This window comes from Osmerus eperlanus, chromosome 22 (assembly GCF_963692335.1).
Source record: "Osmerus eperlanus chromosome 22, fOsmEpe2.1, whole genome shotgun sequence".
NCBI classification, from domain to species: domain Eukaryota; kingdom Metazoa; phylum Chordata; class Actinopteri; order Osmeriformes; family Osmeridae; genus Osmerus; species Osmerus eperlanus.
The window spans coordinates 12,967,369-12,986,868 of NC_085039.1; the positions used below are offsets into that span (position 1 = coordinate 12,967,369).

The following is a 19,500-nucleotide window of genomic DNA, read 5'->3' on the forward strand; positions in this document are numbered from 1 at the left end:
CCTCCCCTCCCCTCCCCTCCCCTCCATCACCTCCCCTCATCACCTCCCCTCCCCTCATCACCTCCCCTCCCCTCACCACCTCCCCTCCCCTCCATCACCTCCCCTCCCCCTAGTCACATCACCTCCCCTCCCCTCATCACCTCCCCTCCCCTCCATCACCTCCCCTCCCCCTAGTCACATCACCTCCCCTCCCCTCATCACCTCCCCTCCCCCTAGTCACATCACCTCCCCTCCCCCTAGTCACATCACCTCCCCTCCCCTCATCACCTCCCCTCCCCTCACCTCCCCTCATCACCTCCCCTCCCCTCCATCACCTCCCCTCCCCCTAGTCACATCACCTCCCCTCCCCTCATCACCTCCCCTCCCCCTAGTCACATCACCTCCCCTCCCCTCATCACCTCCCCTCCCCTCCATCACCTCCCCTCCCCCTAGTCACATCACCTCCCCTCCCCCTAGTCACATCACCTCCCCTACCCTCCCAGTATATCAGGGTGTATAATGGTTATAACATATATAACAATTTTATACTGTTGCCCTCACTGGGAGGAATTATACAACTACACTTCACTTATCACACACACCAAATCTTGTCACACACACAAGCAGTCCTCCACACGCTCTGTCTCTCTCAGGATCCAGGGTTCCTGCCACACTGGTTATTCAGCCACACTCAGCACTGGTGGAGGGATGAAATAAAGATTAGAGGATGAATAAAATAGAAGGTGGAAGAGTGATAGAGAAGGAGAGAGAGGAGGGAGTGATAGAGAGGGGGAGAGAGGAGGGAGTGATAGAGAGGGGGAGAGAGGAGGGAGTGATAGAGAAGGATAGAGAGGAGGGAGTGATAGAGAGGGGGGAGAGAGCTTTTAAAGGAGATGAATGTCAGAGGATCAGACCATCTTACACGCACGCACGCACACACACACACACACACACACACACACACACACACACACACACACACACACACAGTCCCTAGATGGCACACAAACCCAGACACCCATCATGGATTCCAGACATCTCTTTATTAACCCAACCAAACAGGTAAAACCACAACAAAGTTGTGTGTGTGTGTATTTATCTGTGTGAGAGACAGTCCAGTTCAGTTCAGTCTAGACTAAAACCAAAGAACTAAACAGAAAAACATGAGATCCTTCCAGATGGTCTCCTAGAAGTTCTCCAGGGGTGATCGGGGTCTGCAGCAACAGCAGATTCTCCTGCCAGCTGGACAGAGAACCAGAGGGTCAGGGATCAGACGGTGGTCTGTCGGCTGAAGAGGTCAAGGGTCACCGCAGACAGGAAGGCAGGGATGCTCTTCTGATGGTGCAGGTGCAGGTCCACCATGGGAGCCAGAGTCCTGGAGAAGCAGGTCTCCATCAGCTGCATGGCCCCCGCGCCCACACTGCCCCCCGCCCCCCCTCCTGACTGGAGGAGAACACACACAGGGTCAAACCTCCACACATCAAGCAGGACAATCAATTAAAAGTTGTTACTGTAACTTTTACCGGGGGTGGAAGTTGTGTGTGTGTGTGTGTGTGAGAGACAAGTGTGTGTGTGTGTGTGTGTGAGAGAGAGAGACAGGTGTGTGTGTGACAGACATAGCCACAGCAGGGAAAGGTGTTACATTTTGTTAATTAGAGTGAAGCCGTATGGTCCAAGGGGGGATGGAGGGAGAGACAGTAATTAAAGAGAAGGATGATCTAGATGTCAGAGGGACTCCAGAGATCACAGAGACATGGAGAGATGGAGGGAGCTACGAGGCTGAGAGTTACAGATCTTACAAGCTACCATCCACCCCTCTCTTCTCTCAACCCTTCTCCTCCATCCACTCCTCTCCTCTCCTCCCATCTCCTCTATCCCCTCCCCTCCTCCTCCCCTCTCCTCCCCTCCTCCTCCCCTCTCCTCCCCTCCTCCTCCCCTCTCCTCTCTCCTCCTCCTCCTCTCCTCTCCAGGGAGGAAACAGTTGTCGTTGTATGTAGAAAGGTCTGTTTTTATTTACAGCTGGAGAGGCGTGTGACCAGACGAGCTGTGAATATTCAAACTTTGATAAGGTCACAATTAGAATAAACACTATTTAAACAAACTTAACATGACCTTTAACTGTTTGATCTGAAGAGGAGAGGAGAGGAGGAGCGTGTCAATAACTTTTCACTCTTCATCTAATCAACAAAAATGAATGTTAGCAGGGGCGGGTCTATGACCTGCTCTCAGCCAACCAGAAAGCAGCATGCTGCAGAATGTGTGTGTGTTTTTAAGGTGTGTGTATTTAGAGCACCCCCCAGAGAGCATCAGTGATCAGGTATTAATGACATTCTGCTCATCAGTCAAATCAACACTTGACTTGTGTGTAAGCCTACTGAGTGCAGATGTGTGACTGACAGAATGAAGCTAGATGATAAGAAATGATGAAGCAATGTCCCCTTCAGTAGTTCTGTCTAGTTTACATCCTGGGGAATTTGATCACCTCTCTCTCTCTCTGTGTCTCTCTCAGTTCAGTTCAGTATGCTTTATTGTCATGACAGTTGGGGTTGAGCAGTATTGCCAAAGCAGTCCATATTGAATGGACATTTTAACATATATCATAACAATTAACAAGGAGTCTAACAATAATATGGCAAAATAACAGTAACATAGTAAGCTGGGGACTGTAGACAAGTAACAGATAAATGCATGTTACAGTAAGATATAGAAAGGTTTAACAGTTATACAAGGTTGATTCACTGTCCCTCAGGTTGTGACATTGAGATACATATCTAGCAGCAAGGCTTGCAGTCGGCCCTTCGCCCAGAGATATCCTTAATTTCTCATTTATGTCAAGTTCTGTGTAGTTTTCAATTAACTGGTTACATTTTTCCAGATATTGATCTCTTATACTTTTATATGTGTAACATTTAAATAGGAAATGTTTTTCTGTTTCTAGTGTGGTCACTCATTCTGTATTTAGTGAGTAGTTGTCTTTGCTTTATGTCCTCGACAATATATAGATATTCAGCCATTTCATATTTTCTGTTTAGGCCCTGATAGCAATCTAATTTGTTTTGTCTCTTAGTTTCTTTTTCCCAGTGTTCTAGGTAGGAGTTTTAGTTTTCTGTTGTGATTAGTTTTATTCTGTTTGGTGTTAGTAAAGGGGAAGGAGGTGTGCCGGGTGGTAACTGGTTTGTTAGTCTCATAACCAGCTGGCACAGGGGGGTCCTCTCAGGGTTACCTTAGGGCTTTAGAGTGGAGGGTTTCGGTGTACAATTTTAATGATCTTTTCTGGATTTCTAATGTTAGTGGGAATCGTCCTAATTCTAAATTTGTGGGGGTTTTTCTTTGTACATTTAATATATTTCGACAGAAATCAGCATGTAGAGTCTCTATTGGGTGCTTTTCCCAATTGCTGAAGTCTAGATGGCTGAGTGGGCCCCATATCTCACTTCCGTAGAGAGCAATAGTCTCTCTCTCTCTCTGTCTCTCTCTCTCTCACACACACGTAACCTTTGCTATTGTTCATTACATTTACATTTAGTCATTTAGCAGACGCTCTTATCCAGAGCGACTTACAGTAAGTACAGGGACATTCCCCCGAGGCAAGTAGGGTGAAGTGCCTTGCCCAAGGACACAACGTCAGTTGGCATGACCGGGAATCGAACTGGCAACCTTCGGATTACTAGCCCGATTCCCTCACCGCTCAGCCACCTGACTCCCTCTCATCTACATGATGGATACGTCTCTCCACTGTTTCCCTGCTGTCCTCCAGTGTCTGTGTGTGACAGTGTGTGTGTATGAGGTGTGTGTGCCAGGACTACAGACCCTGTGTGACCTGTAAGACAACAGGGAGAGATGAGAGTCTTGACTGATCCCTTGTGACACCTCCTCTCTCCTGTGTGTGTCTGTGTGTGTCTATCCTGTGGGTGATGTTTGCGACATATGTCAGCTGTCTCTGTGGAAACCTGATACACCGGAGACAACCATTGGCCACTAGTCCATCTCAGCTCATACATATTCATGAGAATACACCACTGAACACAGTCCCTGGATGGCTTGTGAAGGTATCAGGTGCAGTTTGTTACAGTTTCTGGTCAGTTAGTCTCCCTCCCTACTGACTCTCTCTCTCCCCCCCCCCCCCCTTCTCTCTCTCTCCCCCCCCTCTGTTCTCCTCCTCCACCTCCCTCCCTCCTCTCCCTTCTCTCACTCTCTCCCCCCCTTCAGTTCTCCTCCACCCTCCCTCCCTCCCCTCCTCCCAGAGTTAAATGCCAGAATCAGCATTTAAATTGAAAATCTCATCTGCATATTTCAGATTATTCTATTAACATGTTTATCATTCAGACAGAGCTCACTTTGTTGTTGTGTGTAAATGCCTGTGTGTGTGTGTGTGTGTGTGTCCGTATGTATATGGTGAGAGAAAGTTGTTGGTACAAAAAAAAGACAGAGGGCAGGAGTCGGTAACACGCACGCACGCGCACACACACACACACACACACACACACACACACACACACACACACACACACACACACACACACACACACACACACACACACACACACACACACACACACACACACACACACACACACACACACACACACACACACACACACACACACACACACACACACACACACACACACACACACACACACACACACACACACACACACACACACACACACACACACACACACACACACACACACACACACACACACACACACACACACACACACACACACACACACACACACACACACACACACACACACACACACACACACACACACACACACACACACACACACACACACACACACACACACACACACACACACACACACACACACACACACACACACACACACACACACACACACACACACACACACACACACACACACACACACACACACACACACACACTAATCAGGATGATAGCTGTAATTTTCACTTCATTCGACTTCCCAAACAGTTTCAGCTGTGTGTGTTAATTTAGTTTTGATTGTCACACTCCAACTGGCAAACCTTGATTAAAACCTTGCAAAGTTTTAATTAATACAAATGATTACCTGCAAACCACCATCTCTATCTGATGACGAACACACACACACACCTGATCTGATGACTGGAACACACACACACACCTGATCTGGTGACTGGAACACACACACACACACCTGATCTGGTGACTGGATCACACACACACCTGATCTGGTGACTGGATCACACACACACCTGATCTGGTGACTGGATCACACACACACCTGATCTGTTGAATGGCACACACACGATACACACAGGATGATCACATGTCAGCCTCAGGGTGGAGAGAGGAAGGAAGGAGAGAGAGATAGAGGGAGAGAGAGAGGGAGAGAGAGACGGAGAGAGAAAAAGAGAGAGAGACAGAGAGAAAGATAGAGAGAGACAGAGAGTAAAGCAGTAATGATCATAATTAGGACTATTGATTCTGGTTTACTGCTAACCCCCTGTAGAGAACACTCAGCAGGAGCGCACACACACACACACACACAGTGGGTGGTGAGCAAAAGCATGTTGCATACTGACAGAATACCATCACAATAATAGAATCACCAGATGACAATAACATGATATCTCTCTCACACAGACAGTTCCAACCTGTATGTGTGATGCATGTCTAGTATGCTTAATGGGGCAATTCAAATATGTCTCTAAACATGCCAACTAAGCACATGAAATTGAACACTGAATTTGAGAGAGGGAAAAGGAGAGTGAGACAGAGAGAGGAGAGGTGAAGAATGGTTTAACAGCTTAGAGCAGGAAGGCTGATTTGAAGAGGATTATCTGGCAACCCTACTGGAGAGGTGACACATTAGAATCCTATCATCACTTCCTGTCTGCAGCGCCCCCTGCTCCACTGCCACCCCCTCAATTAGCCCACCTTACTGCTCCACTGCCACCCCCTCAATTAGCCCACCTTACTGCTCCACTGCCACCCCCTCCTCAATTAGCCCACCTTACTGCTCCACTGCCACCCCCTCAATTAGCCCACCTTACTGCTCCACTGCCACCCCCTCAATTAGCCCACCTTACTGCTCCACTGCCACCCCCTCAATTAGCCCACCTTACTGCTCCACTGCCACCCCCTCAATTAGCCCACCTTACTGCTCCACTGCCACCCCCTCAATTAGCCCACCTTACTGCTCCACTGCCACCCCCTCAATTAGCCCACCTTACTGCTCCACTGCCACCCCCTCAATTAGCCCACCTTACTGCTCCACTGCCACCCCCTCAATTAGCCCACCTTACTGCTCCACTGCCACCCCCTCAATTAGCCCACCTTACTGCTCCACTGCCACCCCCTCAATTAGCCCACCTTACTGCTCCACTGCCACCCCCTCAATTAGCCCACCTTACTGCTCCACTGCCACCCCCTCAATTAGCCCACCTTACTGCTCCACTGCCACCCCCTCAATTAGCCCACCTTACTGCTCCACTGCCACCCCCTCAATTAGCCCACCTTACTGCTCCACTGCCACCCCCTCAATTAGCCCACCTTACTGCTCCACTGCCACCCCCTCAATTAGCCCACCTTACTGCTCCACTGCCACCCCCTCAATTAGCCCACCTTACTGCTCCACTGCCACCCCCTCAATTAGCCCACCTTACTGCTCCACTGCCACCCCCTCAATTAGCCCACCTTACTGCTCCACTGCCACCCCCTCAATTAGCCCACCTTACTGCTCCACTGCCACCCCCTCAATTAGCCCACCTTACTGCTCCACTGCCACCCCCTCAATTAGCCCACCTTACTGCTCCACTGCCACCCCCTCAATTAGCCCACCTTACTGCTCCACTGCCACCCCCTCAATTAGCCCACCTTACTGCTCCACTGCCACCCCCTCAATTAGCCCACCTTACTGCTCCACTGCCACCCCCTCAATTAGCCCACCTTACTGCTCCACTGCCACCCCCTCAATTAGCCCACCTTACTGCTCCACTGCCACCCCCTCAATTAGCCCACCTTACTGCTCCACTGCCACCCCCTCAATTAGCCCACCTTACTGCTCCACTGCCACCCCCTCAATTAGCCCACCTTACTGCTCCACTGCCACCCCCTCAATTAGCCCACCTTACTGCTCCACTGCCACCCCCTCAATTAGCCCACCTTACTGCTCCACTGCCACCCCCTCAATTAGCCCACCTTACTGCTCCACTGCCACCCCCTCAATTAGCCCACCTTACTGCTCCACTGCCACCCCCTCAATTAGCCCACCTTACTGCTCCACTGCCACCCCCTCAATTAGCCCACCTTACTGCTCCACTGCCACCCCCTCAATTAGCCCACCTTACTGCTCCACTGCCACCCCCTCAATTAGCCCACCTTACTGCTCCACTGCCACCCCCTCAATTAGCCCACCTTACTGCTCCACTGCCACCCCCTCAATTAGCCCACCTTACTGCTCCACTGCCACCCCCTCAATTAGCCCACCTTACTGCTCCACTGCCACCCCCTCAATTAGCCCACCTTACTGCTCCACTGCCACCCCCTCAATTAGCCCACCTTACTGCTCCACTGCCACCCCCTCAATTAGCCCACCTTACTGCTCCACTGCCACCCCCTCAATTAGCCCACCTTACTGCTCCACTGCCACCCCCTCAATTAGCCCACCTTACTGCTCCACTGCCACCCCCTCAATTAGCCCACCTTACTGCTCCACTGCCACCCCCTCAATTAGCCCACCTTACTGCTCCACTGCCACCCCCTCAATTAGCCCACCTTACTGCTCCACTGCCACCCCCTCAATTAGCCCACCTTACTGCTCCACTGCCACCCCCTCAATTAGCCCACCTTACTGCTCCACTGCCACCCCCTCAATTAGCCCACCTTACTGCTCCACTGCCACCCCCTCAATTAGCCCACCTTACTGCTCCACTGCCACCCCCTCAATTAGCCCACCTTACTGCTCCACTGCCACCCCCTCAATTAGCCCACCTTACTGCTCCACTGCCACCCCCTCAATTAGCCCACCTTACTGCTCCACTGCCACCCCCTCAATTAGCCCACCTTACTGCTCCACTGCCACCCCCTCAATTAGCCCACCTTACTGCTCCACTGCCACCCCCTCAATTAGCCCACCTTACTGCTCCACTGCCACCCCCTCAATTAGCCCACCTTACTGCTCCACTGCCACCCCCTCAATTAGCCCACCTTACTGCTCCACTGCCACCCCCTCAATTAGCCCACCTTACTGCTCCACTGCCACCCCCTCAATTAGCCCACCTTACTGCTCCACTGCCACCCCCTCAATTAGCCCACCTTACTGCTCCACTGCCACCCCCTCAATTAGCCCACCTTACTGCTCCACTGCCACCCCCTCAATTAGCCCACCTTACTGCTCCACTGCCACCCCCTCAATTAGCCCACCTTACTGCTCCACTGCCACCCCCTCAATTAGCCCACCTTACTGCTCCACTGCCACCCCCTCAATTAGCCCACCTTACTGCTCCACTGCCACCCCCTCAATTAGCCCACCTTACTGCTCCACTGCCACCCCCTCAATTAGCCCACCTTACTGCTCCACTGCCACCCCCTCAATTAGCCCACCTTACTGCTCCACTGCCACCCCCTCAATTAGCCCACCTTACTGCTCCACTGCCACCCCCTCAATTAGCCCACCTTACTGCTCCACTGCCACCCCCTCAATTAGCCCACCTTACTGCTCCACTGCCACCCCCTCAATTAGCCCACCTTACTGCTCCACTGCCACCCCCTCAATTAGCCCACCTTACTGCTCCACTGCCACCCCCTCAATTAGCCCACCTTACTGCTCCACTGCCACCCCCTCAATTAGCCCACCTTACTGCTCCACTGCCACCCCCTCAATTAGCCCACCTTACTGCTCCACTGCCACCCCCTCAATTAGCCCACCTTACTGCTCCACTGCCACCCCCTCAATTAGCCCACCTTACTGCTCCACTGCCACCCCCTCAATTAGCCCACCTTACTGCTCCACTGCCACCCCCTCAATTAGCCCACCTTACTGCTCCACTGCCACCCCCTCAATTAGCCCACCTTACTGCTCCACTGCCACCCCCTCAATTAGCCCACCTTACTGCTCCACTGCCACCCCCTCAATTAGCCCACCTTACTGCTCCACTGCCACCCCCTCAATTAGCCCACCTTACTGCTCCACTGCCACCCCCTCAATTAGCCCACCTTACTGCTCCACTGCCACCCCCTCAATTAGCCCACCTTACTGCTCCACTGCCACCCCCTCAATTAGCCCACCTTACTGCTCCACTGCCACCCCCTCAATTAGCCCACCTTACTGCTCCACTGCCACCCCCTCAATTAGCCCACCTTACTGCTCACGATGGGGGGGGGGGGTTGGGTGTGTGTTGAGTACAGCAGTGTGGTTAATAAATATTGACAGTGAAGTTTCTTTCTACAGGGTCACAGGTGCACATAGAGACTGACTGCGGAGAACACACACACACACACACACAGTGTCAGTGTATCATAGATGTGTGTGTGTGTGTGTGTGTGTGTACCTTGAAGAGCAGGATATCGTCCATGTGTTCAGCGTAGACGGAGGACAGGCGGTACTGGTTGTGGGTGGTCAGGTCTATCTGGTACCCCGTCAAGACGTAGCACACCGTCCGGAACTCCTGTATCTTCTTCTGGAACACCTCCTTCAAACGCTGGTTCTTCAGCTCACTCATCTCCATCTGACGGCGCAGCTCTGGAACACACACAGCCTCTTAGAACACTCCAAAACCCCACAGAACCTCCTACAGCCTTTTAGAACATAATGGAACCCCTCTGTATGAGTACAGGAAAGGGAAGAGAGGAGAGGGAGAATAAGGAATGAAGTATGGGTTTAATTAGTCTAAAATCAATGTCAGGAAATGACTTAATCCGGGGGTGGAGAGGGAAGAGAGAGTGAGTGTGTGTCTAACCCAGTACTTCCTGTGAAGGGGGCAGGCTGATGCTGACGTTGGCAGCGCTGGCATCGGGGGCGGGGCTAGCCAGTGAGCGCAGGTGCTCCCTCAGACGTGTCACTTCCTGCCGGAGAGATTCCACTTCCTCTTGGCGCAGTTGCTTGGCAACACTGGTGGGGTTGAGCCTGAGATGGACAACTTTTGTCTTGACTGGATCATAGTCTCCCTGGAGGAGGGAGAGAGAGAGAGGGGGGGGGGGAGAGAAAGAGAGGGAGAGAGAGAGAGGGGGGGAAGAGAAAGAGAGGGAGAGAGAGAGGGAGGGGGGGAAGAGAAAGAGAGGGAGAGAGAGAGGGAGGGGGGGAAGAGAAAGAGAGGGATAGAGGGGGGGGGGAGAGAAAGAGACGGAGGGGGGGGGAAGAGAAAGAGAGGGATAGAGGGAGGGAGGGGACAGACAGATATACAGTGTTACTATGTTAGTACTCATTATAGCATCCTTCTCTACTGTAAAGCACATCTGAGGAATAAAGTAGCATATTCTGTTTCTGCCTTCTCTCTCCCACCTTCCCTCTCAATGAGGGCGTCAATCTTTGCTCAATTCGACAGACACACACACACACACACACACACACACACACACACACACACACACACACACACCCTTGATTGCTGGCTAAATTAGATTCTATTTTAGCCTGTAGCGAACTTCAGCCAGAGACAGGAGGTGTGTGTGAGTGTGTGTATAAGACTGTAAGAGTGTGTGTGTGAGATTGTGTCTCCCCGCAAAGGCGAATATTTGAACACAGTATATAAAATTAGATTAGAATAATTCACTTGTTCATCCAAGGAACTATATTTGTTAATATTCCAGAACACACGTACACACACATCTTAGTTTAGTATACAGGGTGTGTGTATTTATATACACATATGCCCTGTAAACACACTGAATGCTCCACTTGAAAGGTGTCATTTTTAGAGCCATAAAACTTCTCTTCCTGTCTGGAGAAGAAGTGTGTTTCTAACAGAGCTCTCTACTGGGCATGACACACACACACACACACTTTCTCTCAGTGGCAATTCAAGTTGCCTCCAGCTAGGCATCTCTTATTCATGGAGCAGCAATAACAACAGGGGAGGTTCACACACACACACACATGGCAGATGAGTCACATGGGGAGAAGGTGTGTGTGTGTGTGTCGGGGGGTCCTCCACTAGTGATGGAGGGTAGAAGTCCAAACAGAAAATTATCTTTTATTCAACCGATGCCACTCCAGTGATCTGGTATCAGGACCCTCACTGTGAATGATGCTCTTAGAACTTTAACTTCACACTAATGTGGGGTATGTGTGTGTGTGTGTGTAAAACACAGAAAAGTGAAGCAGTTTGTTCTTCTGTGATTATCACATTGACAAGCAGAACCTTATCCTCGAATGAAGGGAGAGAGAGTCAGAATCCTTACACCCACACCAACACACACACACGAAATACACAGACACACTCGAAACACACACTTGATTAAAGTGTCATAATCCTGGGAGGTATAGAGCTGAGGTGGGAAACACTCACTCACACTGTAATCCAGCTGCTTTCATCTCAAAGTTTTGTAACTACCTCCCTCTAATGGATCCCTTCCACTTTTTAAATTGGTGGAGTGCGAGTGTGTGTGTACGGTGTGTGTGTGTGTGTGTGTGTGTGTGTTGGTCTTCACACAGAGAGGTAGTCTGCCCGTCATGTGGAATGTGACACAGATGACTTCCAGCAATGCAGGTGACCTCTCCTCCATCTCTGCATCCCTCCACTCTGGAGCTTCTTTAGAACTCTGGAGCTTCTTTAGAACTCTGGAACTTCTTTAGAACTCTGGAACTTCTTTAGAACTCTGGAGCTTCTTTAGAACTCTGGACTAGAGTAGAAGAAAACTAGGGCAGGGCTGGCCACCTCCAACACACACTCACACTCTCCTACCTGCAGCAGCTGTCTGTCCAGCCTCATCTCCAGGGTGGAGTTCTGCTCCTCCAGACGCTGTCTCTCCGCTTCCAGCTCCTCCACCTTCAGCCTGGACAACACACACACGGAGAAGGGGATGTAGGTGGGTAAATGTGTGTGTGTGAGTGTTTAGGTTAGTAACTGTGTGAGAGAGAGTTTGTGTCTCTTACCTGAGAGCATTGACTTCCTCCGTGGTCACTAACGGGTTGCCCTCGGCAACAGATGCCTGTTTTTTTATCATCTCCAACTCCAGCTCCACCTCACATACACACACACACACACACACACACGGTCAACCTGAAGGTTTTATTTCTCCCCTCCTCTCCATCCTTCAGTAGAGGTAATTACTTATCTGCCAGACAGGATGATTTCACACGTGTCACTTCTCATCGCCACAGCAATGCTGACGTTTCCATAGATACAGGACTCACACACAGACAGGACTCACACACAGACAGACACCACTCAAGTGTGTGTGGTGCGTGTGTGTGTGTATATGGTGTGCGTGTGTGTGTGTGTACTCACAGACTGCAGCTGTCGTTTCAGAGTTCCTGTCTCCTCCTGAGCTGCATTCAGCTGGACCTGCAGACCAGAACAGGGTGACTGGGTGAGTGAGTGCGTAGTGTGTAGTGTGTGTGCGTGCATGCGTGTGTGTGTACCTCCAGCTGGGCCAGCAGGCCCTGGCTGTGGGCCTGGCCCTGCTCCGCCTCCCTCAGCCTGCGGCCCAGCAGGGGGGTGTAGTCTGAGCCCAGCTCGCTGTCGTATGACTCCAGGATCCCCCGCAGGCCGTCACGCTCCTGCGGGCGAGGCAGGTGCCATCCACACTACTTGATTTGTTTGGAGCTTCAGCAAATTGTTACAGTCAGAAAATCTCTCTAATAACTCTAATAACAAAATGTGCACAAAAAAAGTGGTGTGTATATACAGTGTGTGTGTGTGCGTGTGTGTGTACAGTGCGTGTGTGTGTGTGTGTACAGTGCGTGTGTGTACAGTACCTTGGTGAGCAGCAGCAGTCTTTTCTGCAGGCGTCTGCCCAGAGCTTCTTGTGTTTGTGTCTTGTTCTGCTCCTCCTGCAGCCTGCAGATCTGCAGCACTAGCTCCCCCTGCAGGCTGGCCCTGGAACGCTCCACCTCACGCAAGCTGGGGGAACACAACTCAGCTAGCCCCATGCAGGTATGTACAGACAAAATTGATTTGGAAAAAATATTTTCCAGAAGGTTGAAGAAAAAAATGTAGGGTTCCAATATTTTCACACACACACACACCTCGTGTGACCAACCTGGGTAGACAGGAGGAGCCCCCCTGTTCCTCTCTACCCAGGTTAGTGTCAACCTTGGGATTTTTGGACTGTGAGTCCAAAAACATTCCCCCCAAAAAATATTGGAACCCTACATTTTTTCAACCTTCTGGAAAATATTTTTTCGAAACCAATTTTGTTTTCAACCTTTCAAAAGTTTTTGAAAATATTTTTAAAACCTTTTGAAACTTTTTTTCCACACACACAAAAGGTTTCTAGTTTTCAAAACTTTTTTCCCCAAAAATTGTTTTATATCTTTTTTCAACCTTTCAAAAAAATAAAAATAAAAATATGTTTCAATGGTAGCTCCTTCGACCAGCTTTTGTTTGTTGTGCTGATAGCCAGGAAATTAAAAAAGGCACGCAGTGACAAAGAATTATATTGATCATGCCACCAAATACAGATTACAACTACTAGTAATGAGCCTGGCTTGAAAATGTAAGAAGTACAGATATTTGTGTAAACTATTTAAGGAGTTAAAGTAAAAAGTTGTCAGAAAAAATAATAGTGAAGTAAAGTACTGATACCAGAAAAATCTACTTAAGTACAGTAACGAAATATTTGTATTTGGTTACTTCCCATCTCTGGTTGCCTGCTGGTGATAGTTACCTGCTGGTGAGAGTTACCTGCTGGTGAGAGTTACCTGCTGGTGAGAGTTACCTGCTGGTGATAGTTACCTGCTGGTGAGAGTTACCTGCTGGTGAGAGTTACCTGCTGGTGAGAGTTACCTGCTGGTGAGAGTTACCTGCTGGTGAGAGTTACCTGCTGGTGAGAGTTACCTGCTGGTGAGAGTTACCTGCTGGTGAGAGTTACCTGCTGGTGAGAGTATAGTTCTGCTGTTTGAGGGTTATCTCTCTCTGCTGGATCAGGATGACCTCTCTGGACAAATCATCTGGTTTCCTACACACACACACAGAGGAGGAGAGGAGAGACGGGGGAAATATTGTGATGCCTCTCTCTCTGACACACACACCCACCAATCAAGCCCATATCTCAGACTCTCACACACTCAATCCTGTCTCTCGTTTATGATTAAAGTAGAGAGAAAGACACACACAGAGAGAGAGACAGATAGGCAGGCATGTCGTGTGTGTTTGTGTAATGTGTGTGATGTGCTTCACTGATCACATGAAAACACTTTTTCTCATTATGGCCTTTCATTCTCACACACACACACACACACAACTCTCTAACCCACAGGACAGGGTGAGCAGAGAGCATTTCTAAGGAGCCCCCTGGTGGAGCAGACAGCAGCTCTAGAGAGCCCCCTGGTGGAGCAGACAGCAGCTCTAGAGAGCCCCCTGGTGGAAGAGGAGGACACTGACCTGATGTCGAGCCCAGTGGCCTGACCCAGCTTCTCCCAGGCCTGCACAGACTGGAGCAGTTTCTGGAGGAGGGAGGAGGCAGAGGGGGAGAGAAGAGGAGGAGGTAGTGGGGGAGAGAAGAGGAGGAGGCAGAGGGGGAGAGAAGAGGAGGAGGTAGAGGGGGAGAGAAGAGGAGGAGGTAGAGGGGGAGAGAAGAGGAGGAGGTAGTGGGGGAGAGAAGAGGAGGAGGCAGAGGGGGAGAGAAGAGGAGGAGGTAGTGGGGGAGAGAAGAGGAGGAGGCAGAGGGGGAGAGAAGAGGAGGAGGTAGAGGGGGAGAGAAGAGGAGGAGGTAGAGGGGGAGAGAAGAGGAGGAGGTAGAGGGGGAGAGAAGAGGAGGAGGCAGAGGGGGAGAGAAGAGGAGGTAGTGGGGGAGAGAAGAGGAGGTAGTGGGGGAGAAAAGAGGAGGAGGGAGGAGTAAGATGGAGGGGCAGAAGGAGAGGTGAGGAGCAGACATGGTTATAGTTGAATACATTTCGGTGCTGGCTACTCCTCTAATCTCCTGCTCCTCTCTTCCCTCTCCCTCACCTCTCTCTCCAGCTCCAGAGTGACCACCTCCTCCTTCATCTTCTCCATCCTCTCCACCTTCCTCCTCAGCCCCTCCACCTCCTCCTGCAGCAGCCCACTGCTCTCCCTCCACTCCCTGGGGGGGGGCGGAGGCGGAGGAAGGCGGGAGGGAAGGGAGTTAGAGAAAGGAATGAGGGATGGATGATACAGTAGTGTTGTGGAGATGATGTGCTGGTCAGGTTGGTTTGTGTGTATGTTCTGGGCATGTTCTGGGCATGTTCTGGGCATGTTCTGGGCATGTTCTGGGCATGTTCTGGGCATGTTCTGGTACCTGAGGTAGGTGTTCTCCTGGCGCAGGGCTCTCAGCTCCTTGTCCAGGTCAGGAACCCTGGCGACCTCTGACCTCATGTTCTGGACGATGAGGCTGTCCTGATCCTGCAGCTCCAGACGACACTGCAGCTCCTGGGGGGGGGGTTAGAGACAATAGTCCTGGTCGGGTCTAATCCTAGTCTGGTCAAGTCCTGGTCGAATCCAAGTCTGGTCAAGTCCTACCTTGATCTTCATCTCGTGGTCAGAGCAAGAGGACTGGGCTTCCTGGAGCTCCTGACAACGCTGACTCATCTCCTGATACTTCCTGTTGGACAGCCAATCACAGGGAGGAGACAACAACACAGCCAATCAAACAGGACGGAATATGATTTATAACACCAGTGTGTGTCTGTGTGTGTATTGATGCTGTGTGTGTATTGATGCTGTGTGTGTGTGTGTGTGTGTGTGTGTACCTGCGCTGCAGGTCCAGCTGCTGCTGGACAGCCTTCTGCTCCAGAGTGTGTGTAGAGACGATGTTCTCCTGACTCTGTAGCTGCTGCTTCAAGTCTCTGATCTCATCCTTCTGGCTGCTAACAGTCTGCACACACACACAGCATCAACACACACACACACACAGCATCAACACACACACACACAGCATCAACACACACACACACACACACACACAGCATCAACACACACACAGCATCAATACATTTTCTCTGACAGACACAGTACAGCACCAGCCCCTCCCCCTACCTGCTGGGCGGAGCTTAGCTGTGCATCTCTCTCAGCCAGCTTCCTGTTCACAGCCTCCAGGTTGCTACGGAGACTGCGCCGCACCCCCTCCTGCTCTGATTGGCTCCTGGCTGCCTCGTCCACCCGCTCCTCCAGACGTCTGATTCGCCCCAGCAGCTCCCTGTTACGCTCTACCTCTCGCTGGAGCACGGAACATACCGTACAGAATGTGTGTGTCTTCATTCAATCCTGTGTGTGCGTGTGTGTGTGTGTGTGCGTGTACCTCCAGCTGGCGTGCGCTGACGCAGGCAGCCTCTTCCAGCTCCAGACGAGCTCTCTTGAGGCTCCTGTTCTCCTGCTCCTCCTGGACCCCCTGGAGGCTCCTGTTCTCCTGGACCCCCTGGGGGGCGGGGGGGGTAGAGGAGTGTGTTTCACTCTCTGCACAGCACAGGGTGTGTGTGTGTGTGTGTCTGTCTGTATGTGTGTGTGTGTGTCCTACCTCCATGCTCCTCAGGTACTGGGTGTGCAGGCCCAGATTTGGCTTTGCGACGCACTGCTGTGTTTCCGGCATGGAGATGAAGCTATGGTAGGACTTGAGAGTCGCGAGCACCGTGGTGTCGTCCTCGAGCTCCATGTCGCTCGACTACACCACACACACACCGAGACGTCACGCTCAAATACTCCGGTTCACAACAACCACTCCCCTCGGCCAACACCGGAGTAGAAAGTGTAGCTAAATAAGGACTGGAACACACGTCTCTCCGGCCGGACAGAAATGTCACCGTCAATGAAGCGTCACTGGATCCGGGTACCTTTAACGTTGTAAACACCGCCAGGCAACAGCTGTATTAACGTGCTTCTTTATTTAGCTTGTTAGCTAACTAACTTATTAACCAACTACTGCCAGTCAGCGGGATGTTCGACGAACTTATGCGTATGTGCAAACTTTATAGCCACTGTTATTAACTTCTTATGCCATTGCGTAGCTATAATTTCATTGTCCAGAATAACCTTTTATGACGTGAACATTTTCAATCTCTTAAATATGACTAGCTAGTAGGGAGGCTTGCATGAACTCAGTCCGCAGCTCGCTGAACCTGTGCTCTCGCTACTCTGCAGTGGACAACGGCATTTGGGCTTGATATCGAAACTATTCTGAGGGAAATATACCTTTTAAAAGCTGTCAGATCCCTTTTAAAACAAAGTCACATGCAGTCAGCTGGTCAGTCTAGTAAGAGCCTAGACGTTAAAGTAAACAAACCAAGTCGAGGGAGTCAGATGGCTGAGCGGTGAGGGAGTCGGGCTAGTAATCTTACGGTTGCCAGTTCGATTCCCAGCCGTGCCAACTGATATTGTGTCCTTGGGCAAGGCACTTCACCCTACTTGCCTCGGGGGGAATGTCCCTGTACTTACTGTAAGTCGCTCTGGATAAGAGCGTCTGCTAAATGACTAAATGTAAATGTAAGTCTAAGTAAGCTACTAGCTAGCGTTAGCCTAATCGTGAGCAAGAGAGAGCTAGCGGTCATCGTTGTTATGAAAACTTTCATTTTTCAAAACTTTCAAAAGTCATTTTCATGTCAAAACAAGACAAACGACAAAAACACGGGACTTTATACGGGTTTGTTATAAAGCGGTCTTACCGGAGTAACTAGGTGTTAGGTAGGCAGATATGATTCCAGTTCTCCTGCTAGCTAACTCTGCTAACACAGCTCCGGTTTTGAACTCCCTCCTCCGCTCACACGAGAAGAGCAGGCACCGCGAGAACACACGTACGTCTGTGTGTTCACGACGGTCGTGCGCTCTGCGCATTCATTTCAAACGACAGTAAACGGATTCATAGATTATGCATTACATACATCTTTGTCCAAATCGTGAGAAATTTTCGTACTTTTACTTAAAATTGCAGTTTGTTCAAGAACAGAGCAGGTGATCTGATCGCTGTTCAGAGACAACAACACCGAAATAAACTTGTTTTCCACTGAAGGCCTCTACTGCTGTCTTGCCTTAGCCACCTGCTGGTCATGAATACACACTGCAGCAAACCTTGTACCAAAGGGGGAGGGGTAAGCCGTCCAGACTGGATCCCAGGTTTTCCCACACTGTCCCAGCTGACTTACTGAGGGAGACAAATATGGACAGAGAGAGAGAGAGGGGTAAACACATTGTTATTCAGGTGTTTATGTCTGCCGAACAATTCTCACAGGTGTCATTACCTCCTGTGCTGCAGTCCCCTGTGTGTGTGTGTGTGGTCTAGGTTGATTAGTAAGAACAAACACAACACTAAGTTCCTATTTGATACTGTTGCAAAACTCACTAAGAAAAGTACACTCTGTGTTAGTTCAGATCTCTCTCCCAATGATTTCTTAGATTTCTTTGATCAAAAAATCTATGCAATAAGGGACAAACTACAGACTAGTCCTGGAGGAGTGGCCATCAACACTGAACTTTCCCCTATACCAAGCATGCTGCATGTTGAGGCTCTCACTCACTTTAACCCTATTTCTATGGAAGCGTTCATCGAGCTGATAGACTCCTCGAAACCCACTAGCTGCCTTCTCGATCCTCTCCCTGCCAAACTCTGTAGGGAACTTCTCCCTATTATTGGACCACCCATGCTTAGTATTATTAATGAATCTATTGTAATTGGCCAAGTCCCCAACGATTTCAAACAAGCTATTATTAAGCCCCTTCTTAAAAAACCAAACCTGGATCCAGGTTGTCTTAGCAACTACAGGCCAATTTCAAATTTGCCATTTCTCTCCAAAATTTTTGAAAAGGCTGTGGCACAACAGCTCACTGAGCACCTCTCCTCAAATCAGCTTTATGAACCTCTCCAGTCTGGATTTCGTCTCCACCACAGCACTGAAACTGCATTAGCCAAGGTAATCAATGATCTACTGTTAGCCTCTGACGCGGGTTCTATCTCTGTCCTGGTTCTTCTAGACCTAAGTGCAGCTTTTGACACGGTGGATCATGAGATTCTCTTGGAACGTATGGAGAACTATGTTGGGATTTCTGGTACGTCACTTCAGTGGTTTAGATCGTATCTATCTGATAGATCACAATATGTCCACTATGATGGCTGCTCATCCAGGAGCTCCACTGTAAAATACGGAGTACCACAGGGTTCAGTTCTAGGCCCTCTGTTATTTTCACTCTATATGCTGCCTTTAGGAAACATAATTAGAAGCTCTGGGGTAAATTTTCACTGTTATCCAGATGATACTCAGCTATATATGTCTATATACTCAGCTATATATGTCTAGTGAACGGGACTGCACCCGTCTACATCAAGTCTCTCCTGCAGCCTTACACCCCCACCCGTCACCTACGGTCTTCTTCAGACAACCGCCTGGTGGTCCCACCGCTCAAGACCGCCCGGTCCCAACACAAGCTCTTCTCCTGTCT

At 50.2% G+C, this 19,500-nt stretch overlaps 1 protein-coding gene across 2 annotated transcripts; it reads right to left on the reverse strand.

Moving 5' to 3' along the window:
• Window positions 1-1,002: 1,002 nt before the first annotated feature.
• On the reverse strand, window positions 1,003-18,084 carry mad1l1 (mitotic arrest deficient 1 like 1). 2 transcript variants are annotated; one of them, XM_062448546.1, is made up of 18 exons: window positions 17,733-18,083; window positions 16,592-16,904; window positions 16,376-16,492; window positions 16,114-16,293; window positions 15,828-15,952; window positions 15,598-15,679; window positions 15,377-15,507; window positions 15,067-15,181; window positions 14,503-14,564; window positions 13,991-14,077; window positions 12,876-13,020; window positions 12,540-12,677; window positions 12,406-12,462; window positions 12,051-12,139; window positions 11,860-11,950; window positions 9,916-10,123; window positions 9,508-9,698; window positions 1,003-1,422 (listed from the first exon to the last, which is right to left on the reverse strand). In XM_062448546.1, exons 2-18 carry the CDS (start codon window positions 16,724-16,726, stop codon window positions 1,249-1,251), a joined length of 2,127 nt encoding a protein of 708 aa, XP_062304530.1. In that variant the 5' UTR covers window positions 16,727-16,904; window positions 17,733-18,083; the 3' UTR covers window positions 1,003-1,248. The 2 variants fall into 2 exon arrangements, with proteins under 2 accessions (XP_062304530.1, XP_062304529.1); XM_062448545.1 differs by having other exon boundaries at window positions 16,376-16,904; window positions 17,733-18,084.
• Window positions 18,085-19,500: the final 1,416 nt, after the last annotated feature.

Excerpts from the sequence above, each read along its gene's own strand:
- mad1l1 (XM_062448545.1), bottom strand. The coding sequence starts at position 16,726 with ATGGAGCTCGAGGACGACACCACGGTGCTCGCGACTCTCAAGTCCTAC. Across the intron at positions 10,124-11,859 it reads TGGACAGACAGCTGCTGCAG|GGAGACTATGATCCAGTCAA; the intron begins GTAGGAGAGTGT and ends TCCCTCCTCCAG. Across the intron at positions 1,423-9,507 it reads ACGATATCCTGCTCTTCAAG|TCAGGAGGGGGGGCGGGGGG; the intron begins GTACACACACAC and ends GTTCTCCTCCAG.